At 48.0% G+C, this 25131-nt stretch overlaps 2 protein-coding genes across 2 annotated transcripts; both read right to left on the reverse strand.

The window, feature by feature from the left end:
• Nucleotides 1–22093: 22093 nt before the first annotated feature.
• Nucleotides 22094–22786, reverse strand: LOC106407816. The gene has a single exon (XM_013848678.1). It carries the CDS (start codon nucleotides 22784–22786, stop codon nucleotides 22094–22096), a length of 693 nt encoding a protein of 230 aa, XP_013704132.1.
• Nucleotides 22787–23196: 410 nt separating this feature from the next.
• On the reverse strand, nucleotides 23197–23859 carry LOC125583125. The gene is made up of 2 exons (XM_048749699.1): nucleotides 23684–23859; nucleotides 23197–23641 (listed from the first exon to the last, which is right to left on the reverse strand). The coding sequence occupies exons 1-2, from the start codon at nucleotides 23857–23859 to the stop codon at nucleotides 23197–23199; spliced, it is 621 nt and encodes a 206-aa protein (XP_048605656.1).
• Between the last annotated feature and the right edge of the window lie 1272 nt (nucleotides 23860–25131).

A 25131-nucleotide genomic window follows, 5' to 3' on the forward strand; every position in this document is an offset into this window, starting at 1 on the left:
CCAAGTTGATGTTCGACCAATCTTCTATTTTCTTCGAATCATGTCAAGTTTCATGTGATCAAAACTCAACATTCCTCCAAATACGTAGACTCCCAAAAGCTTGGCTTCAGATTCTGACTTTTGCACTCTCGACCATTTTATCCCGAAGGGCGGGGTATTACAGGAGGAGTATAAGAAAGACGCTGCTTCCGCGCTTTAACCTTCTGATACTCGTCATAGACAACCGATACTGGGAACCTCGCCACGTTCCCTGGAAAACGTATTGTAAGAAATAAGCAAGACAAAGTCTTACCGGGTAGAAAGGGAAAGCTTACCCCAAACACGACTATGAGGCAGGGCTTCCCAGCTCATCAGAAAGGTCACCGAGCGGAATCGTCGAGGAACTCTCGTTATAAGCTTCGCTATTGCTTCTCCAGCAAAGGAAACCGGGCGGGACACATCTGACAAAGCAAGAGCTAAAATATCAAAATCGGGCTCCCGAAGTGATGGTAAAATTCGAAACTCAGAAGGAGAACTTACCAATGGTACGCCAAGACGTAGGATAACCCACCAGCTCCTGGATCTTCACGAACACGTACCGGCTGTTCCAACCGTCCCCGAAGGGGTGATTACCCCTGACACCCCTCGAAGGTTGCTCGAATAAGAGTATAAAATCTCATGCACCCCCACATAAAATCCGTGGAGTTCTCCAAGTACTTGGATGGCCATTAAAGTCCTCCAGGTCAGAGGAGTAAGTTGATAAGGACAGAAACCAAAGAAAGATGACACTTCGCCTATGAGAGAAGGGATAACTCCCCAGAAGCATGCTTCCAGATATGCCTCATAGACAGCCAGCTCACCCGCTCCCCATCCGGAGCGCGCTCGAACTCAGTCGGACTCCTCATCCCCACTGAAGGATGAATCACGTACTTCCTCCTCATGTTAGCCAGGTCCCCCTCTCGGATCTCAGAACGGGTACCATCGTCGAAGAAACAAGAACGGAGCCTTCTCAAGGGCGCCATCGGAACCGCTTCACTATCAGCCTCCGGAACGTCTCCCTAAGTGGGAACAGGGGATAAGAAAGGATCGGTAAAAGGACGACGCGGCCTTGGACGACCACCCACAAGCGAGGACGGAAACGAAAGAAGCTCGGGGTTCATCTTTCTCAACTAGGAACCAGCGCTAGATTTGGGTTGAGGCCGGTTAGGAGGTATCGCGAATCCTTATATATATCCGGATCATTCCCTTTTTCGCGGATTAGAAAAGAAAGTAAGGATGTTTCCAAATATCCTGAAGAATCCCCGACATAAAGGATAAGCGGCAAAAAGGAAACCCGATCCTTGCAAATAAAAAAAAGAGGGAAAATCCTTCCCACAAAAAGGAAAGCTTCGAGAAAATACACATTTTTGAAGAAAAAGAAGAACATCTGGTATCATCAACCAAATAGGCCCCAACCCCCTAGTCTATCTTCTACACATCAGCACATAAGCTCCTCCTCAGGAAACATCATAGCTCCATGCTCCACCGTCTCCAAGACGCCATCAAAAGCCCAGAGCTTCCCCTTTTCTTACAAGAAACCGGCAGTTCAAATAGCACCAGACCCCGGTCAGGAGGAAGGGAACCGGTCCTCCCCCGGGTTCAGAGTGTGGTTCCGGCCTGAGTGGAACCCGGGATCGCAAGATTACTGGAGCGATGTCCTGCCTGAGGGAAGCCTGCTGAGAATGAGCAACTCCGGTTGACTTTAGTGCACATGTTATTCCCCGAGTTCGATGATGAAATCGAGCAATAAGGGGCAAACTATTGGGGAAAAATACTTTGGTATTGAATTCTTCCAGACCCCAGGCAGGACACCTGTAAGACCCGATCCCGGCCTACTAGGCCGCGGTCGATGCCTCACGTCGCTCGGTCCATACACTGACCGAACCTCTCAAAATGTTCGCCCTTTATTTAAAACATCGCCCATAGGCGAGGGCTAACTCAGATCTTAGCTCAAGACTACCAAAGTCTTTTCCTAGCTTAGATCAATTCAACACATACACAGCGGAATAACATCTATCATCCGTTGGTCTATAACCAATCTAACACTTGTCTGGTCGAATCACCTCAGCTAATGGTTAGTACTCTCAAATACCAGCTACCTCAAAGGTCGATCCTAGACCTGAGTCAAGTCATACGAATCTGAGGTTCCATTCCCCTAGTTCATTCTATCTAGAACTAAGCAAGAGTTACTAGATCATACCTTAGCCACATCCACGGAGCTTGTTAGCTCATCGGCCCAGCTACTCTAGCTGAATGAACTCATAGACCAGCTGATCAAGCTGTCACACTCAAACTGAGCTAAGACCGAGCTATGGCCAGCTGCCATATACTGCGTCCAGCTCCTTTACATATAAAACAACTCCCCTAGGTACTTAGTCATTCAGCCAACCATCCCCACTGACTTAAGTAACCCTTGAGAAGTCTTCAAACAGCTAAGGACATGCATTTGGCCCTTCCCGGCTCATGCTTCATTCAACATCCTTTAGCTTATCAGCTTATGATACCAAGTTCAGCTCATGGACTAACAATCTCAAGTCCTCTCATGGACTAGTAATGCCCATCAGATCCTAAGTTAATCAACCAACCACCCCACATGACTCAGAACTGATGAGTCTTCACACTTACCCAACCGGCCATGGAACCATGTCCCAATGGAATAACACACGGCCTTCCTTGAATAATAACACCCAAGCTCAGTACTTATGGTCCACACCACCAAGTACTAGCTAAACTCTTCTTTATGGCTCTTAGCCAATGCTTTGCACATAGCTTACCAACACCAAGGTTGATAACTAACATTCCTTATGACCAATGATCATAAGTGACAAACATATCACAACACTCAAGCATATGATTAGATAACCTAACACAAGGATCTATCATTGCATGGTTGGTTCCTTATCTAAACATCAAGTTACTCATCAGGCCCAAATCTGACCAATTTCGATAGTACTCCAAAAACTAATTAAAATTCATGTAAATTCATGATATCAACTAAGAGATTCCCATAATCAGAATCCAATGATTCGACCCGAATCATATGGATCATGACCATGAACAGCCCGGCTAAGGCCATGGGCATCATTCCTGAACCGGCCAAGGCCATGGTTCAGTGCCATCAAGTCTGATCCAATAGACTACACCATGTAAACATAGTTTACCTCACAATATATGGTCTTCAAGGGGCGTGCCATACTTGGCCTGGATCGCACCACAAGAGACAAAAATATAATCTGGAAAGTGAAATCAGTTACCTTATACATATTCTGATTAGATCATGTGCATTTCCTTATTATGTTTGGCCATGCTCCTCCAGTGCATGCCTCTATAAATCCTTATCATATACTTCCATTATTGATAAGATCCATTAAAGGGTCACACCCATCATTCCTTCCATTGAACTTCCATGAAACCACTTTCTACACTGCATCCGTCTTCAAGGCTGTTCATGCCTTTGAGAGTGGATTCCGGCCTTCTCCCTCCTCTCCTGGCCATTTGCGTGTGTTTCCAAGACATAGAGGAAGCCTAGGACGTGATCATCCATGATCAAACACCATCAAAGGGTCGTTTACAATCTCTCCTTCGATTGCCCACAAAACTGCCTCTTTGCTGCCTTCACACCAATTTCGGTACTGGATTGTTTAATCCGACCATACCTCTGTTTTTCTCTGGTTTTCTTTGTGTGTTTAGGGTGTAGGAGGAAGCCCTGGCGTGCCTGCAAAGGCAGAGACTTGCCTTCCTTATATAGGAGAAGGGGTGGTTACTTTTCTAATCATTGCATCCCTTCGGTTTCATTTCTATCCCCTGATTTAATCAATGGTACAGATTGCACCCTTTCACCTATGGCAGTTACCAGACGTCTCTGACAGGCCTAACTGCTCCTAGACACGTCACAAACAAGCCCAGGCTGGGTGCCCAAGCCCCTGGTCCGATCCCAAGTGCTCACCGGCCCATAGCCATCATTGACCAACCAACCGGCCCGGTAACTGCCCAGAACTGACACACCGGTCCGAGCTTCCAACACTCCATCCAGCTGAGTTGAGCTGACTCCCAGCTGACCCAGCTGAGTGAGCTAGTAGTCCAGCTAGCTAAGCTGGCCAAACTTGATGTGAGCTACTATGAGCTTGTTCGAGCTTCCCCCAGCTTACCGAGCTTCATTCTCGCATCGTCCAGCTGTCTCATCACTCGTCCAGCTTGCTCTCTTCATCTTATTCAATCTTACTAAGTCCCTTGGTCTATTTTCAGACATATACTTCGTTTTCTCATGATCCATCCTGATCATTCACTTCATTACAGCTTGTTCACGATCAATTCCCATGATCTGAACCAAAGCAGTCCCGTTTCTGTTGAAACGTCTATGTCTCATGTCAAGTTCCAGGAACGGGGACATGACAAGTCTCCCCCACTTAGGATGGATTCGTCCTCGAATCCAGTGGTGCTGACGTCCTGTCTCAAGACAATAGGTTCCAATCGAACTCTTTGCATCCGGAACATGGAGCATGCTCGATTGGTTCTTCCTAACCAATTCGTTCCATCTCCCTCCTTGTTCCTTCTCACTGATCACGTCTCGATCATCATATATACGAGTCTCCCCCACTAGATAGAGTTTAACCCAAAATCTTATCAAGTGATTCATCTGTTTTACTTATGGCACCCTTACTTGGCTACTTCGACCACAGTCGAGGGTCCATCAAGCACCCATACAAAGACATGACTTGTGTCACTGGTCCAACTCTCCAGGTTGGGGTCCTAGTAGACACCAAGTCCATATCTCTCTTTAGAATGTCGTGTACTCTAAACTCTATCCTTGTCCGGATCTTAGTCCATGAATAGATCAAATTCAGTCCCTAGGAACATACTGCGTACTCGTCTTTGTAGATTTAACCAATCTCCAAGCCACTCAATGCACCAGCCGAGTCCTAGCGAACATGTTCCAATCTTTAGGCTGCTCACTCTACCATGAGTCCTAACAGATTGTTCTGTTTCCTTAAGTCCTTCCCGGACACTACGGTTTATGATTCCAGCCACCAATTACTGGATCATTCCTTAGCCAGCCATAGCCTTTCCCAGCTTGGCCATACTGCAATCTTAGTCCTTACAAGACTAAATCGCCTCAACTTGACTTCTGTCCAGACCGGACTTTGTCATATTTCGATCCTGGTCCATTTAGGATGTGATCATATTCCGATCCTGGTCCACTCAGGGACTCAACTGTGCATTCCGAGCATAGGTCCATCTCCGAGTAGGTCGTGTCCTGACCCTCGTCCCTTACCGGACTTGATCATATTGCGGTTCTGGTCCACTCCGGGTCTCAACCGTCTAACCCCAACCATAGGTCAATCTCTGACTTGGTTGTGCTGCGATCCTCATCCCTCACCGGACATGATCGTCTATATTCCAACCATAGGTCAATCTCCGACTTGGTTGTGTTGCGATCCTCATCCCTCACTGGACTTGATCGACTTCAGCTCGGCCATCTCGGCAGGAGCCATACAATAGGGACTTTTGGACATTGGGGCCATCCCTGGTTCCAGTTCTGCTATGAACGCGTCAGCCCTATCAGGGGTAATGCCCTGTAGCGCCCGGAACACATCCTCGAACTCACTGACCAGCGGAATCCCATCCGGGTTACCAACCATTTGCAAGCATCTGTTCCGCACGGACTGCTGAAATCACAGAGGTCGAACAAATTCCTTGGAAGCTAATCGGGGCTTCACAACCCATCTCAAACTGCACCCGTACACGGTGACAGTCAAGGGTGGCCCTATGCTTTCCAATCCAGTCCATACCTAAAATCACTTCATGATTCTCAAGGCAGACAACAATCAGATCCGCATGCATTACCCTGTCTGTGATCAACAATCAGATCCGCATGCATTACCCTGTCTGTGATCAATAATCAGATCCGCAGGCATTACCCTGTCTGTGATCAATACCGGGATGCCCTTTATCAGCCCTAGTGAATGCATCACTTTCCCTCCGGCCGCATTCACTATGCAAGGATCATCCCCAGTTCCTGTCCGGAACAAACCTTTTCCAATCATTCTGGGGCTCACAAAGCTATGTGTAGCTCCAGTGTCAAACAATACGTGTGTTTCCACACCACCAATACTCAAGGTCCCTTCACAAGTTCCATTCAAAGTATCTAAATCCATTTGGACTCGTTCGAGTAAGCCAACCCTGGTCCTTCTCCGGACTTGATTGCATACCAAACATGTTCCACTCTCCTGGTCACTTGCCATACTGGTCAAGCCCCAACCGATCTATATGGATCAACGAGGAGTAATGCTTATCTCTATTGAGTCCTGGTAAAATCATGCAATCCCTAAGTTACTCTTCCTTAGCGGATTTGCCATGTTCCCCAGGCTGCTCATTCCATAAGCATTGGCTACCTCTGACTGATTCACAACATCTCGTTATGATCATTCAATATGATTCTCTTGGAATCATCTCAGGTCATGACCATACCATAAGGAACGTCCCATAACATCCCTCATGACATTGCCAATCACTAAATACCTCCACAACATTAGGTATCTAGTTGAGTAGGATCTCGGTTTGACAACACATTTGGAAAACGTCCCATACCATTCTCCAAAGTGTCACACTTCCATGAATGTCCCATACCATTCATGAGAGTGTTTATAATATACCTCAATCCCCATCATACTAAGATACATAGCATCATGTTTCCAATTCCCCTTGGAATTGATCCATTCCATTCCCTCAATCTTAAGGAATCCTACCTTGACTTACACTGAATCCAAGCTGATCCATCTGATCCCAAGCCCAGTCATGTACTAGCCATGTAGCGTCTCCCTTAGACAAACATGAACATCGCATATGCTCACTTGTTTTGAACGGCCAACAAGGGATAACACGAACCTCCAAGAGAGTGCTGCACGTTTCTTTCAACCTAAGCCACTCTCTGGTCGACGTTACTTCCTTTGTCCAGGTCGTCCATACAAAGATCTTGCATTGCGTCCATCGTCGAATCCGTATATTACTCCCAAATAACTAGATAAACTAACCTTTTTGTTTTCAGGGTCTTGCCCTTGGAGAGTGCATCTTGGCTAAGCCGGCTCATCTTTGAACTTCCCCGTTCACAAGCGTGAAACCCAATCTTACCTCAACTCTAACTTGGCTCACCACAGCTAAGGTTCTAAGTCATCTTAGTTCTCAGAAATAATTTCGGTTTGGAACTCAACATCTTTGAGCACTGTCCTAAACAGGATCAAGCATGCTCTGATACCAACTTGTTAGACCCATCCCGGCCGACTAGGCCGCAGTCGATGGTGGGGTTGAAAACGGTTACGACGAAGTTAACGTCCAAATCTCCGAAGAAGAAAAACGTAGAAACCTTCTTCGGCAAATACTTTTTCGAAATAGATTCTTCTTTACAAAAAGCTTTGCGGAGGAAACGCGAGTCATCGGACAAGAGCCCGAAAAGGATCGTTACGCAGTGACCAAACACGTGCTCCGTTCGGTCGCTACGTAGCGACCGAGTTCGAGCCAAGGCTTGGTCGCTACGTAGCGACCGAACGTCCATTCCGCTCGGTCGCTACGTAGCGACCGAGCTTGAAACAAAGTTCTGCCGCTACGTAGTGACCGGCCTCTCGATCGCTATGACATTAGTCCATGCGTTCTCGTCTACCCTTCGATGCTATCTCCCGAAGACCGTAGCGAACCCATTTCACGATTCCCCGCCATTCTAAGTTATCTATCAAACTTTACCGTAAAAACCGCAGATTGTTCGTTCTTTATGGAAAGAAGTCGTAATAAACGCTTTGAGTCGGAAGACGGCCCAAAGGGACCTAAGACATGACTCGAGGCCCAACTTACGATTTCTTAACCAACAGCCCGTAAGCCGCATGACGGTTTACGCTTGGTTCGCAAGGAAATATATATGTCAAGTTTCCGCGGATAAATACGAAATTTTGAAGATAATTACGAAGATCGGAAAAAATGGAATATCCCCATTTTTATGCTATGGCGGCTTAAGGATAGAAGGGGAAAAGCGTAAACCGACCTTGGAGCCAGTATATAAGGAGTCCTAGGCGAGAGGCATGGGGGAGGATTTTCACAGCAAAGTTAGCACTTAGAGCGATTTTAGGCAATTTTCCGTTTTTGTTATTCGAGCTGCGACTCAATTAGGTTTTTGCCGTCATAGGGTTTTAGAACTAGGAATCTCGCCGACAGCTCTCGTAGCCCAGGCACTTACCTTGTTGTAAACGCTCAAACGCAGATTCGGAATAAGAACTATCTTGCTCTCTTTTTCGATTTCTTATTTTATTACTGTTCTCGTTTCATGTTCTGATTGCTTGACGTGTGGTATTAGCAGATATCTGTGACCTCTGGGAAATTAGGGTTCTCCTACTTTACTTATTTAAACGGAAATCGACAGTGCGAATTTTGGTTCCCACGGTTTGGCGCTAGAAGGAGGAGGGGGTACGGATCAATCTAACTCTCAACCACATCACGCTCAACCAGACATGTCAACTGACGGCACGGATAACATGCAGACTCCTCTTAACGGAGGCAACGGCACTGATCTCCAAACTCCCGCAGCGGACGTATCCGCGGCCAACGCACCAGCCAACGCCGCGGCGCTCGAGGAGTTTAAAAAGATGTTTGCCACCTACGAAAAAAGGTCGGAAGAACAGGATAAGCTCGTGAGCACCTTGACCAACCAAGTTGAAACGTTAACGGCAAGGACTCGAGCAATCCGCCCCCGTCGTACCACTAAAGTCCGCGGGAAAAGACTCGACTTTGCAACCCCACTCAACAGGCCTGGAGCCGCGCAGGAACGACCTTCGGGTCAAAAACCTAGCGAGAAATCTCCCATCAAAAAGGGAAACTCTGAAAGCCCTCTGCCTCCCGCGAAGGCTTTGGAGGACAACGGAGTCGAGCAAGTCGACCTGGATCCTAGCGAAGTCTCCAACGATACTGATGAGGACGTCGACAGACATCCAAGAAGGACCAGAAGCCGATTCACTCGGGAAAAGCTCTCCGTTTGACAAACCAATGACAGAAGAGGAGGAAATCCTCTATTGGAACGAACAAGAAGAGCTGGCTGAAAAGCAAACCGAGGTCACTCGCAGTAAACGCCGACAAGCTCGGAAATCTGTTGACGAGACGTCGGATATACGCGATCTTCGCGACTATATCACCAAGACTGCGGCAGAAGCAAGAGCCGTAAAATCCCAAATCCATCACGCTACCAGCGTGGCCCCCGAGATCGACAGGCTGCTGGAAGGGGCTCGGAAGACCCCTTTCACCGCTCGCATTTCAGATACGAGGGTATCCGATCCAGGAAAAATCAAAGTAGCGAAGTATGATGGTACGACCGATCCGAGAGTGCACCTTCAGGCTTTCCACATCACGATGGGAAGAGCGAGGCTGAAGGACGGCGAAAGAGATGCCGGCTACTGCCGCTTGTTCGTCAAGAATCTAGAAAGAGCAGCCCTCGAATGGTTCACACGCCTTAAGCGAAATTCTATTGGAAGTTTCCGACAGCTCGCATCGGAATTTCTCAAGCAATACTCTATGTTCAAAGATAGAGAAACTTCCGATGTCGATCTCTGGAGTCTGTCCCAGAGGGAAGACGATCCCCTCCGCGAGTTCATCAGCCGATTCAAGTTGGTAATGTCTAGGGTCAGCGGGATAAGCGACAAGGTGGCCATCGATGCGCTCAGAAAGGCGCTCTGGTACAAGTCAAAATTCAGAAAATGGATATCCCTCGAAAAACCGCAGACAATCCAAGACGCCCTCCACAAGGCGACGGACTACATCATGATCGAGGAAGAAACGAAAATCTTATCGCAAAAACATAAGTCGGCGAGATCATCCTCGAAAGATGTAGACCCAAAAACAAGGAAAAAGAACCCTCGTAACGACAAGTATGTCCGTCACGAGGGGGAAGAACTCCAAGGAGCACACAATTACGCGATCGGCTCAGACCAGGGCCGAACCACGGGTAATATGTGGACTCGCAATCAAGGATATGATGAAAACACCTTCTGCGAGTTCCACCAGTCCCGAGGACACTCCACGACTAACTGCAAGGTCTTGGGAGCAAGGCTGGCCGCGAAGCTACTAGCCGGAGAACTCTCGGAAGTGACCAGCGTGAAAGATCTCATCCTCGAGACCGATCGCCCTCCGAAGCCGGACAGAAATCTTCCCGCGGAGAGATCTCCTCAAAGAAACCAATCTGGGGATAAACGTGGCAGGAGGCCAGACGACAAAGGGAATGATAACAATCGTCGTAGAGTCAACATGATCATCGGAGGATCGGAATTCTGCAATGATACGGTTTCGGCCATCAAGGCTTACCAGCGGAAGGCGGAATCAAGCGCAAACTGGCCTACATGGTCTCCTACCCGAGATGATCACAACTGCTCAATCACCTTCACAAAGGAGGAAGCCGGCGGGATTGATCAACCTCACTGCGATCCGCTCGTCATAGACCTCGTCATACAAGATCTGGAAGTCGGAAGAGTACTCATTGACACGGGAAGCACTGTCAATGTAATCTTCCACAACACTCTCAATCGGATGAGCATCGAACTCGGAGAAGTAACTCCAACTCCGAAACCGCTCACAGGCTTTTCAAGCGAAGTATCGATGACCCTCGGATCGATTCAGCTACCAGTCATGGCCAAGGAGATCACAAAAATCGTCGAGTTCGCGGTAGTCGATCATCCTGCCATCTAAAACGTGATCATGGGAACCCCATGGCTCACCGCTATGCAAGCCGTTCCATCGACGTACCACCTGGGCGTCAAATTCCTGACCCCAAACGGAGTCGCAGCTATATGGGGATGTCAGAAACAGTCCCGACTGTGCTTCCTCGCGGAACACAAGTTAAGACAGATGACGACCTCTGTAACGGCAAATCGCAAACGCACGAAGATTGATAAATCTTCGACCAACAACGTTTTGAGAAAAGACGATTTAACATCGTCTGCTGATGCAGACGCTTCGGGTGTCGAAACTCAAGATGAGTCCGAAGCCGACACTACAACTCAACCGGAACATCCGGAAGAGAACACTGACCCAGCCACGATCATCACGATCAAGGCGGTCAGCACGGCGACAACAGCCGAGTGAAAACGCTCGCGGCATAAAACAGAACTACGAGATCGCTTGATCCTCGAAAGGGGTACGTAGGCAGCTCGTCGAAAGACGAGTTCAGCTATCCCCCTCCCTAAAAGGGGGGGGGGAGTGGGTGCGTATACTCGTATACTTCCACATAGGAAAAGATGCGTTATTATAAACGAATTCTATAGAGATTTCGAAAATTTTTACGATCAATATGCGTCGCTCCTTTTTAAGACACTTGCAAAAGTCTTAGAACACGCCTAGAAAACCTGTGAACGTTAATACTCTTGCCAGCAGCCTCGTACGGCCCAAAATCGCAAAACAATCTCACTTCAGCACCGAAAATATACGTATAGTCTTCGAAATAACTGCGAGACGTCGCCAAGTTAAAAATCGAGATGATACGAACTAATTGTCCGAACGCGACCACTACAAATCTTACACTCCGTTCGTCGATTGGCCCCGACGAACACATCAGCCGTCTTAAATAAAAGCAACTTGATCACTCTTTTGATCTTCAAACGTCCAACACAAGGACGAAAGAGCGCTACAAAAAAAATCCGAAATATTGGTCTAGCACTTCCAGTTGGCTTAAAAATTGTCTCTGGAAATATGCTCGATTCGTACCATACAAGTCGTATAAGCCGAGAACCTATCGCGGACTTTAAATCGGTACGAATCAGGTAGAAATCGCAACAGGAAAACCGATAGCCGGCTAGTCACCGCACAAACCTTAAAACCGAGAGTAAACCTAGGTCTTGCCCTAAACCCATCGCATTGGTCTCAGACATCTCAAAGACATGATATCTAAACGATACGAGATCCTAAAACATGTCTCTTCGTTCGTATCTCAACATTCCCGAAAGATCGCAAATAATTTTTACGAAAACTCACGTCTCGAACAAACTAACAGATTGAACGCCTCAACGAAGTTAAATATAAGACGACAACTCATGTTTACTTCAAACCCACTCTAAACAAAGTAACTCAAACAAACATCCATTATATAAACCGCATAGCGGTAGGGGTTCAAAGCCACCAACGGCCAGTCCCGACAAAAATGGCCAAAATAGGCGCATACAAAGTTCGAAGGCCACACTCGGCCAGACATATATGAACAAAGGCCACACTCGGCCGCTAAATACTAGATAAAGGAAAAAAAACTCCTTCCCGTCAAAACACTCACAGATCAAAGTTAAAATTCCCGGACAAGGAAGCTCTGAATGCATCCGCGGGAAAGTTCACTTCCTCATCGTCACCGGCAAAATCAGTCGTGGTTTCTACGGTATCAGGAGAAACCGGGATGGGATCCCAGAATCCCTGAATCTTCCCATCGATCGGAGGAATGATCGCCTCAGCGTGAGCATGATCCTTCATGCCACCCTTCATTAACTCCATCTCCCTCTCGAAAACGTAATTATCCGCCTGCGTCTTCCAAAGGCTCCCAACGAAGCCGCGACACTCACGGAAGTCGCCCAGCGAGTTGAAAGCGCCCTTAAGATTCCCATACTCAACCTGGAATTGAAAAGCGCGAGTCTTCATCACCTCGACAATTTCCCTCTTGCCCTTCCGTTCCGCTCTACGAACGGCCCTGGCATGATCACGAGCGAGTTGAGCATCTCGCGCCAACATCTCGTCTCGCATGCGAGCAAGATCCTTTTCCGCCTTCTCCGCTTTAAAGCGATAGATCATGGCCTCTCTATGGCTCGCCTCAATGGCCGATCCAAGCAAGTTCAAACCCTATAAAACCGATTGACACGTTATAAGCAAAAAATAATAATAACGATCGTCAAAATTCTTAAAGTTTATACCCCGTTAATGATACGAGATCCTCCCGCGACGATTTTTGGCATCCCCGACTCGCTCGTGGCTGGAGGAGCATCAAAGCCCGACGGAAGACCAGCGAAGAAATCATCAAAGTCCGGAATAGGTACCTCGCTCGTACCGCTTCCATCACCGAAAGCAAGGTTTGGATCCCATCCTGGAAGCATGCAATCGTCCACCGAAAACTCCAGGTCACCGAGATCAATATCTTTCCCCTTCGAAGAGTTCAGCCCCATCACAATCGTGGGAGCGGCGTTGGGACCTTTGTCTTCAGGTTCGGAATCACTCCTTGTTTCTCCGCCCAAAGCAGGACTAGGATGCACAAACCTCATCGCCTTTCAAACTCTCTTCGGCGTAAAGGAAGTCCAGAAAGAAAAGACCATTCCTGAGCAGATCCCTCATCGCGATAATGTCCCCAGGAAACGGAGCAAGAGGGGTTATAAGGGGACGATCGTTCGGCAACCTCCGAAACAGTGGGATACAACTCTCCTCAAAGGACGCTGCGTCTACACGAACGAAGAAGAAAAACTTCCTCCACTAGTTGAAGTTAGTAGTAAACCCCTTTACCACTGACATGAAGTTCCGAGGAACCAGCCTGTACGTGTCCGTGTCCCAGATGATCTGTAATCGAAGAAGCGCTTCGAAGTGATCGACGGTGAGAGAGAGACCATGCTCGTAGCTCAGGACCAGGATTCCTATGAGGTGCTGGATGCCAAGAGGATTCAGTTGGCTTATCGCCACCCCGAAACAACCCAACACACGGACGATAATCTCGGGGATCGGGAACCACAAACGGCAGCGCACTACGAATGCCTCGTAACAAGTAAAGAAGCCCTCCGGGGGACTACTAGTGCATTCTCCTTGACGAGGAGCCCTGAATTCCACCGCGTCCGAAATATGGTAGAACGACCGCATGACCTCGAGGAATTCACTAGTACTCCTACTCGGTGCACCTACCTCCACCGGGCGATGGTTCATGACCGGGAACGATTTTTCTTTGGGAGGTGTGATCGAACCGTAACACGCCACCCACCATGCCTCGTTCTCGGCTGGGTCTACCGAATGAGGAACGAATTCCATCTTCGGCACTCGAAGCTCTTCAGAAACGTTCGCGGGCAAGGACCCTTTCTTCGAACTCCTCTTCTTACTTGACATCTCGTGTTTTTCTTTTTAATCAAGAAGGAAATGATAGAGAGAAAGAGAAAAAACTTTTCAAGAAAAACCTCTCTATGAGAATGAGTAAGTGTGAAGATTGTGAAGAAATTACCTCCCTTCTTATAGGCATGAAAAATTACTATTTACTTGCGGATTTTTGGACACGAACTTCGCCCAAATACACCAATCTCGTCTGAACTCGCCATACCGCGCATTGGGACCTCGCTAGAAATCCACGCTCCCAACGAGCTGGGGGGCTAACTGTTGGGGTCGAAAACGGTTACGACAAAGTTAAAGTCCAAATCCCCGAAGAAGAAAAACGTAGAAACCTTCTTCGACAAATACTTTTTCGAAATAGATTCTTCTTTACAAAAAGCTTTGCGGAGGAAACGCGAGTCATCGGACAAGAGCCCAAAAAGGATCGTTACGCAGCGACCGAACACGTGCTCGCTCGGTCGCTACGTAGCGACCGAGCTCGAACTGAAGTTCAGTCGCTACGTAGCGATCGAGCGCCCGGTCGCTACGTAGCGACCGAGCTCTTCCGAAACGTCGATACGACATTAGTCCATGCGTTCTCGTCTACCCTTCGATGCTATCTCCCGAAGACCATAGCGAACCCATTTCACGATTCCCCGCCATTCTAAGTTATCGATCAAACTTTATCGAAAGAAGCCGTAATAAACGCTTCGAGTCGGAAGACGGCCCAAAGGGACCTTAGACATGACTCGAGGCCCAACTTACGATTTCTTAACCAACAGCCCATAAGCCGCATGACGGTTTACGCTTGGTTCGCAAGGAAAGATAAATGTCAAGTTTCCGCGGATAAATACGAAATTTAGAAGATAATTACAAAGATCGAAAAAAATGGAATATCTCCATTTTTATGCTATGGCGGCTTAAGGGCAGAAGGGGAAAAGCGTAAACCGACCTTGGAGCCAGTATATAAGGAGTCCTAGGCGAGAGGCATGGGGGAGGATTTTCACAGCAAACTTAGCACTTAGAGCGATTTTAGGCAATTTTCCGTTTTTGTTATTCGAGCTGCGACTCAATTAGGTTTTTGCCGTCTTAGGGTTTTAGAACTAGGAATCTCGCCGAAAGCTCTCGTAGCCCAGGCACTTACCTTGTTGTAAACGCTCAAATGCAGATTCGGAATAAGAACTATCTTGCTCTCTTTTTCGATTTCTTATTTTATTACTGTTCTCGTTTCGTGTTCTTATTGTTTGGCGTGTAGTATTTGCAGATATCCGGAACCTCGGGAAAATTAGGGTTCTCCTACTTTCCTTATTTAAACGGAAATCGACAGTGCGAATTTCGGTTCCCATAGTCGATGCCTCACATCGCTCGGTCCATACCCTGACCGAACCTCTCAAAAATTTTCGCCCTTTCTTTAAAACATCGCCCATAGGCGAGGGCTAACTCAGATCTTAGCTCAAGACTACCATAGTCTTTTCCTAGCTTAGATCAATTCAACACATACACAGCGGAATAACATCTATCATCCATTGGTCTATAACCAATCTAACACTTGTCTGGTCGAATCACCTCAGCTAATGGTTAGTACTCTCAAATACCAGCTAGCTCAAAGGTTGATCCTAGACCCGAATCAAGTGATACGAATCTGAGATTCCATTCCCCTAGTCCATTCTATCTAGAACTAAGCAAGAGTTACTAGATCATACCTTAGCCACATCCACAGAGCTTGTTAGCTCATCGGCCCAGCTACTCTAGCTGAATGAACTCATAGACCAGCTGATCGAGCTGTCACACTCAAACTGAGCTAAGACCGAGCTATGGCCGGCTGACATATACTGCGTCCAGCTCCTTTACACATAAACCAACTCCTCTAGGTACTTAGTCATTCAGCCAACAATCCCCACTGACTTAAGTAACCCTTGAGAAGTCTTCAAACAGCTAAGGACAAGTGTTTGGCCCTTCCCGGCTCATGCTTCATTCAACTTCCTTTAGCTTATCAGCTTATGATACCAAGTCCAGCTCATGGACTAACAATGTCAAGTCCTCTCATGGACTAGTAATGCCCATCAGATCCTAAGTCAATCAACCAACCACCCCACATGACTCAGAACTGATGAGTCTTCACACTTACCCAACCGGCCATGGAACCATCTCCCAATGGAGCCGATCAATCTTGCTCTAACATCCGGTGAATCTTTTGATCAATCAGAGCTGACACCTTATTCCATCACCAATGGATCAGGTCGTCCATCCTTGCCCAAGACCAGATAACACACGGCCGTCCTTGAATAATAACACGCAAGCTTAGTACTTATGGTCCACACCACCAAGTACTAGCTAAACTCTTCTTTATGGCTCTTAGCCAATGCTTTGCACATAGCTTACCAACACCAAGGTTGATAACTAACATTCCTTATGACCAATGATCATAAGTGACAAACATATCACAACACTCAAGCATATGATCAGATAACCTAACACAAGGATCTATCATTGCATGGTTGGTTCCTTATCTAAACATCAAGTTACTCATCAGGCCCAAATCTGACCAATTTCGATAGTACTCCAAAAACTAATTAAAATTCATGTAAATTCATGATAAATCTCAACTAAGAGATTCCCATAATCAGAATCCAATGAATCGACCCAGGTCATATGGATCCTGACCATGAACAGCCCGGCTAAGGCAATGGGCATCATTCATGAACCGGCCAAGGCCATGGTTCAGTGCCATCAAGTCTGATCCAACAGACTACACCATGTAAACATAGTTTATCTCACAATATATGGTCTTCAAGGGGCGTGCCATACTTGGCCTGGATCGCACCACAAGAGACAGAAATATAAACTGGAAAGTGAAATCGGTTACCTTATACATGATCTGATTAGATCATGTGCATTTCCATATTATGTTTGGCCATGCTCCTCCAATGCACGCCTCTATAAATCCTTATCATATACTTCCAGTATTTATAAGATCCATTCATGGGTCGCACCCATCAGTCATTCCATGGAACTTCCATGAAACCACTTTCTACACTGTATCCGCCTTCAAGGCTGTTCATGCCTTTGAGAGTGGAGTCCGGCCTTCTCCCTCCTCTCATGGCCATTTGCGTGTGTTCCCAAGACATAGAGGAAGCGTAGGACGTGATCATCCATGATCAAACACCATCAAAGGGTTGTTTACAACTTCCCTTTCGATTGCCCACAAAACTGCCTCTTTGCTGCCTTCACACCAATTTCGGTACTGGATTGTTTAATCCGACCATACCTATGTTTTTCTCTGGTTTTCTTTGTGTTTCAGGGTGTAGGAAGAAGCCCTGGCGTGCCTGCAAAGGCACGGACTTGCCTTCCTTATATAGGAGAAGGGGTGGTTACTTTTCTAACCATTGCATCCCTTCGGTTTCATTTCTGTCCACTGATTTAATCAATGGTACAGATTGCACCCTTTCGCCTATGGCAGTTACCAGACGTCCCTGACAGGCCTAACTGCTCCTAGACACGTCACACACAAGCCCAGGCTGGTTGCCCAAGCCCCTGGTCCGATCCCAAGTGCTCACCGGCCCATAGCCATCATTGACCAACCAACCGGCCCGGTAACTGCCCAGAACTGACACACTGGTCCGAGCTTCCAACACTCCATCCAACTGAGTTGAGCTGACTCCCAGCTGACCCAGCTGAGTGAGCTAGTAGTCCAGCTAGCTGAGCTGGCCAAACTTGATGTGAGCTACACTGAGCTTGTCCGAGCTTCGCCCAGTTGACCGAGCTTCATTCTCGCATCGTACAGCTGTCTCATCACTCGTCCAGCTTGCTCTCTTCATCTTATTCAATCTTACTAAGTCCCTTGGTCTTTTTCCATACATAGACTTTGTTTTCTCATGATCCATCCTGATCATTCACTTCATTACAGCTTGTTCACGATCAATTCCCATGATCTGAACCAAAGCAGTCCCGTTTCTGTTGAAACGTCTATGTCCCATGTCAAGTTCCAGGAACGGGGACATGACAACACCGGCCTCTGAATCCCCGCTGGAAGGGAACCCGGTTCTCAGGATCCCCGCTGGAAGGGAACCCGGTTATCAGGATCCCCGCTGGAAGGAACTCCGGTTCCCCGCTATGAAGTACTCCGGGTCCGGTCCCCAGGACTGCCCCCTTCCCCCGGGAAAAGGAAAACTTCCGATAAGGAAAACCTTCCATATTTCCGAATATGGAAGAGTTTAACCTACTCTAACCGACTAAAGCCCGCCTTAAGAAGACTATATAAAGGGTACCTAAACTCTAAAGCGAGAGATCGACACTTCGAGACTTGGAGATTAGAGCTAGGCGGCTAGAACTAGGGTTCTTACTAAAAATCTGTTGTAGTTCCAGCTCTTTGATCTAATAAAACGTCTCTTTCTACTTTCTTACCTACAAATCAATACAAACACTGGCCTTGTTCATCGTTCCGTGGTACTCACAAAAATCCTACACAAAAATCCCCTAACAACTGTGGTCGTGCCACTTTTTGCAAGAGTTGGCCAGGATCGGAGGTCGCTGGAGACCTGATCCAGCTCATATGCCCCTTTATGCATAATGATTTTCCTACTGCCTTATAGTCAGAACTATTTTATTATAATCTTTGTCCAGAGACGTTTAGCATACATAGGAGTAGGAAATCATAATGCTTAAATAGTATATAGTAATATAGTAGAAATTATGGTCCGAAGACCGTACTAAAAATGATAGGCATTGAGGTGCAGGGCGTTCCAGCAGTTGGGTTTGAATTTTACCTTTGCTATCTTCTAGCCTGTAGGCTCCTGCTCTTCGCGCCTCAATTACCTTAATAGGGTCCTTCCCACCCGGGGGTGAGTTTCCCTGTCATTTTCTCTGCTCTTCGGAGAACCCAAATCCCCTTGCTGGAAGGTCCTCGTTCTGACTTTCTTGTTGTACGTCCTAGCGACGTATTGCTGGTAGGACCAATTTCTTAGCCGAGCGGCCTCTCTTTTTTCATCGAGTAGGTCGAGGCTCAGCGTCATCAGCTCGTCAATCTCTTCTTGAGAGGTAGACCCTGAGACCGTTGTTCTCATGTGCATCTCTGTGGGTATTATGGCCTCAGAGCCGTAGACTAGCGAGTAAGGAGTTTCCTGCGTCGCTGTCTTGGAAGTTGTCCGGTGGGCCCAGAGGACTCCGTGCAGTTCTTCCGCCCAGTTCCCGTGAGAACCCTCCAGTCGTTTTTAAGCATGTTGACCACGGTCTTGTTCGTGGATTCGGCTTGTCCGTTTGACTAGGGGTGTCGGGGTGTGGCGAAGGTAAGCTTTATGCCCCAGTCCTTGCTGAACTCCTTGAAGTTGTGGCTCGTAAACTGTGGTCCATTATCAGTGACGATCTCGTGGGGGACCCCGAAGCGAGTTCTTCTGCTTCAACCCATTCGGAGAAGTAGTCAGTGACTACCAGAAGGAAGACCTTCTGCCCCGGCGCCATAGGGAATTTCCCCACTATGTCCATGCCCCATTTTCTGAAGGGGCACTGTGAGCTTATGTACTTGAGGTTTTCCAGAGGGAGTTTAGAAACGGGAGCGTGCCTCTGACACTGGTCGCAGTGTTTGGCTTGCCGGTTGGCGTCTGCGGCCATCGTGGGGCAATAGTAGCCTGCTCTTCTGGCCCTGAGAACCAGGCTCCTGCCGCTAGAGTGGGATCCACAACTCCTTCATGTAGTTCTACAAGGATTCTAGCGGCTTCTCAGGGTGTAACACATCTCAAGTACGGGCCTGAAAATGATCTCCGGTATAGATTCTCCTGGGAGATACAATATCATGCTGCTTGCTTCTTGATTTTTCTGGCCTCCTTGCGATCTTCCGGGAGAGTATCATTCTCTAGATATCGGACTAGGGGGGTCATCCAAGTTTCGCCCTCTTCGATAAAGGAGACGTCTTCGGATTGGGGTTCCTCCAGGGTGGCTGGCCATTGAAGCACAAGCAAGGGTATGCTCATCTGGCTGTTTGTTTCGAGGGCGGACCCTAGATTAGCCAAGGCATCGGCTTGCGAGTTTTTCTCCCTGGGGATTTGAGTGAGCTTGCAACTCTTGAATTTCTTGATGAGTCGCTGGGCGACCGCCAGATACTGGATCATGCTATCGTTCTTTGCTTGGTATTCTCCCTTCACTTGGTTGATTATCAGTTGGTAGTCGCTGAAGACTTGGATGTTTCTACCCCCATTTGATGAGCGAGTGTTAGCCATGCGACTAAGGCATCATACTCGCTTTCGTTGTTGGTTGCTTTGAAGTAGCACCTCACGGCCCTTGAGGCCGTGTTCCCTGTCGGCGAGGTAAGCACTATTCCTACCCCGGCTCCTCTGATGTTGCTGGATCCATCGACATGCAGGACCCATTCTCCTTCTTCCTTTGTTTCGCTTTGGAGGTGCACTTCTTGCTCCAGAGCTGGGAGAAAGGTAGGGGAGAATTTGGCCACAAAGTCTGCCATGACCTGTGACTTTATAGCTGTGGCTGGTCAAAAAATCACATCTTATTCCCCTAGTTCCACAACCCATTTCATTAGGCGTCCTGACACTTCAGGCTTGTGGAGGACCAATTTTATGGGGAAGGAGGTGACGACCACGATTGGGTGAGCATGAAAGTAGGGCCGCAACTTGCGGGTGGCCACTATCAGGACTAAGGCCAGCTTTTCTAGATGGCTGTAGCGGGTTTCTGCATCCAGGAGAGCCTTACTTACGTAGTAGATTGGTAGCTGCTTGCTTCCTTCCCCGCGTACTAGAACGGCGCTTACGGTGTGCTCCGAAACTGCTAGATATAGCAGCAAGACCTCACCAAGCAGTGGCTTGGATAGGAGAGGAAGAGTGGTGAGATATGCCTTTAGCTCATGGAGAGCGGACTCGCTCTCTTCCATCCACTGAAAATCCTTTGGGTTTTTGAGGGTTCTAAAGAAGGCATGAGATTTGTCGGAGAGTCTGGAGATGAACCTGCTCAGGGATGCCATTCTTCCGGTTAGCTTTTTGACCTCCATGACGTTCTTCGGGGAAGGGATCGAATGAATGGCCCTGATTTGCTCCGGGTTGGCTTCAAACCCCGGTGGGTTACAATGTACCCAAGGAACTTGCCGGAATTGACCCTAAATGAGCACTTAGTTGGGTTGAGCTTCATGTTGTACTTCCGGAGAGTGGAGAAGGCTTGCTGCAGGTGAGATATGTGGTCTTCAGCCTCTAGGGATTTGACCAGCATGTCGTCGATGTAGATCTCCATGGTTCGCCCTATCTGGTCCCCAAACATCATGTTCACCAGCCGTTGGTAGGTTGATCCCGCGTTTTTTAGGCTAAAGGGCATAACTTTTTAACAATAGATCCCTCTAGATGTCATGAAGGACGTCTTCTCCTGGTCTTCCGGTTGCATGAGTATTTGATTATAGCCAGAGAACGCGTCCATGAAACTCATCAGTTGATGCCTGGCTGTGGCATCGACCAGCTTGTCGATGTGAGGCAGAGGGAAGGGGTCCTTTGGGCAGGACTTGTTGAGGTCTGTGAAGTCTATGCAGACTTTCCACTTCATGTTCTTCTTTTGACTACTACCACGTTGGCTAGCCATTCCGAGTACTGTACCTCGCGAATGAACCCCGCGCCGAGCAAGCTTTTGACTTTATCGTTGATGATTGTGTCCCTTTCGGGAGCAAACATCCTCCTCTTTTTTCTGACGGGTTGAATGAGGGGATCCAACTGCAGCTTGTGCATGATGATCTCCGGATCGATCCCGGGTATGTCTGCCTGCGTGGGACCAAGCAAAGCAGTCAGAGTTAGACCTAAGGAAGTCTATTAACCTTCTCCTTAATCCTTCGGTCAGCTTCGACCTCCGGTTCCTCGGTGTGATGGGCTAGAGGTTTGCTCTGTAATTGCTATAAGACCTTGGTCTTTCCCTTCAAAGTAGTCTGGTAGCAGGAGCGGGAATACTCTTGATCCCCTCTGATTGCTCTTATGCCCCAGGGTGTAGGGAATTTCACCATCTGGTGAAGAGTCGAAGGGACGACTCCCATGCCGTGAATCTAGGGGCGCCCCAGGATCATGTTGTAAGATGATTTGCAGTCAACGACAAGGAACTTGGTTGACATGTTAATCCCTTCAGCGTACACCGGGAGGGTCACCTCTCCGGTGGTCTGCTTGACTTCTCCGATGAACCCTATTAGCGGAGTTATCTTCCGCGTTAGAGCGCTTTCCTCCAGCCCCAGATCCTTGTATGCGGCCAGGAAGATGATGTTGCCGGAGCTTCCATTATCTACCAGTATCCTTTTCACCAGGTAATTTGCTACAGTGAGCGATATGACCAGGGCGTCGTGATGGTGAGAACCCTTTCCTGCTCCTTGGCTGTGAACCTTATCTCGTCTATACCCAGGAGCAGGCATTTCGGTTTGCCTGTCTCCACGCCATGCTTGGCGTTCCAAGTGTTCTTCTTTGCGGCCGTGTGGCTTATGCTGCTGATTTTTGAACCCCCCCGATATGACGTGAATCACTCGGTCCTGTCGAGGTGGCGAGATGGGAGCAGCTTCAGTGGGCTTTCCCGTTATCTCCTTGCTTAGATGGCTGTTGGCCTTTCCGGAAAGGAACTCCCCGAGATGTCCTTTCTTAAGCAATCCGTTGACCTCGATCGTCAGTGCGACGCAGTCCTCCGTTTTATGATTGTGGTCGCGGTGGAAGTCGCACCTGAGACCAGGGTTCCGGAAAAAATCAGGTGCTTTCATCTTCTAAGGCCACTAGACCTGTTGGCCCATCTGCCTCAGAACGCTGATCAGCTCCGGCCTTGAGAAGGAGAGGTGAGAGATGTCTGGCCATGTGGACACCGCCATCCCTTCTGCCTTCTCGACAGGCCGGTTCTAGTATCTGCCCCGGCTTCTGTTCCCGGAATCCCCGGCTGGTCTTGGAGAGGGTCTCTCATCTCGCTTGCTTTAGCTGCCCCTTGGCGCGACTGGCGACGTCTTCTTCCCATTTTACATGTGCCCAGGCTCGGGATAGAACATCTTCCATGGTCTTGCACTAGTACTTGGTTAGTTCCTTATAAACCGTCATGGAGCAGGCCTCTCTTGAAGGCAGAGATCGCGGTGGGGATGTTACATTCGGGAATGGCCACCTTCTCTTGATTGAAGCAGGCTATTTAGCCTCGCAGGGGTTCGGCCCGGTGCTGGAGGATTTCATATAGACCATCAGAGGTTTTCTCCAGGTCTCTGCTGATGGCGAATTGTTCCATGAACTTATCGCTAAGGGTAGCAAAGGAGGCTATGGACCTGGAGGGTAGATTGATGTACAATTGCAAGGCGGGTCCAGTTAAGGTTGAGCTGAATCCCTTGCACATGGTAGCCTCGCGCGATTCCTTTGGGAGTGCGACGGCGAGCATCCTTTGTATGTATTGGGCAACATGATCATCTGGATCGCTGGTGCCGTCGTATGCCTTCATGTTGGGAAAAGAGAACTTTCGGGGCATCTCGACCAGGGTGATCTCATATGTGAAAGGAGTATCGGCATAGGAGTCGGGATTGCTCTTTCGGATGAGGGGAGCTACTCCAAAGAGTCTCTCTACCATAGACTGCATGGCGTCAAACCTTTTGGAGAACATCTATCCCAGATAAGCAATCGTAGGGAACTCTGTCTTTTCTGCTCCACCAGGTGCTTCCTTGTCGAGTTCCGGCTCAGATTCACTGTCTTCTACGTCGTAGGTCTGAGCACCCTTAGTCTTTTCACACGTTGCTACGTCTCCTTGTGCCGTCACAGGCAGGAGATTCGCGCCGATTCCAGAGTTAGATGTCTCCAGAGTTGGCATGGGCCGGATCTGAGCCCGGAATCGACGTTTCTTGTTACTTTCCGTATTGAGGGCTTGGTTCTCGTCTCAGAGGGTTAGATTCTCCGATTCGAGTTGGCTGAGATTCTCGGCACTCTGCTCCAGTTTTTTGGAGTGCTCGTCGAGCTTCTTCTTCAAGATCTAGACTTCTGAGGAGAGCTCGGGATTAGTCTCTTCCCGAGCTTTATGCAGCTCTGTTACTTGACTTTGTAGACCATCGAGTCGCCTCTGTAGTTCGGCTTCTCTTTGGGTAGCTTCGGGTAGCTCGTTCTGCCCATCCACCGCTATTATCACGTAGTTTAGATTACACCCCTCCTTCTAGCGCCAAACTGTTGGATGAGGCTGGTATTTCGTATGAGTTTGCAAGTAATGATATTGAAGGAGACGTTTTATTAGATGAAAGAGCTGGAACTACAATAGAATGGTGTATAAACCCTAGTTCTAGCCGCCTAACTCTAATCTCTAAGTCTCGAAGTGTTGATCCCCTTCTCTAGGGTTTAGGTTCCCTTTATATAGTCATCTTGAGGTGGGCCTTAGTCGGTTCGAGCAAGTTGAACTCTTCCATATTTGGAAATATGGAAGGTTCTTTTTATCGGAAGTTTTCCATTTCCCGGAGGAAGGGGGCCGGTCCCTGGGACCGGACCCAGAATACTTCCCAGCGGGGACCCGGGGCGTCTCCTAGCGGAGACCCAGAGGCCGGTGTTCTGCCTGGGGTCTGGAGAAATTCTATACCTGAGCATTTTTCCCTAACACTTTCAATATACTTCACACTAACTTAGTCACCATACCATAAAATCACACAACACTAATGATAGCGCCTGACGTACCCCTCTGCTGACCTCATTTCTGCATCAATATAGATGTGTAGGCTACGTCTTGGGAGTATCGATCAAGGGACATGGAATCTTACTCAAGCAATTTTTTGAACACACAGAAAGTCTTCTCTGATTCCTTTCTTCCCTCTTTTTCTCTTCTCTGAAACTCTATAGTTTCAATTTCAATGAATGTTGATGCTGATACAGTCCATCTTGTTCATCTCATTGACTTATCTACTTTTGTAGCTCTATTTGACAAAGTGTAGCGAATACCGGGGTCAGATGAGACACTCCTACCCCTTGTTTCCACAATGTGTGATCATTCCCTTCAGACTTAGAATAATGGGGTCACAGGAGACACTGCTACCCCTCTGCCTCTTCCAGGAAATCATTTCAATCTTTTGTATCTTAAGATGCCGAAGAGAGAGAGAGAAGGGAA

The sequence above is a fragment of the Brassica napus genome, chromosome C3 (assembly GCF_020379485.1).
Source record: "Brassica napus cultivar Da-Ae chromosome C3, Da-Ae, whole genome shotgun sequence".
In the NCBI taxonomy this organism is placed as follows: domain Eukaryota; kingdom Viridiplantae; phylum Streptophyta; class Magnoliopsida; order Brassicales; family Brassicaceae; genus Brassica; species Brassica napus.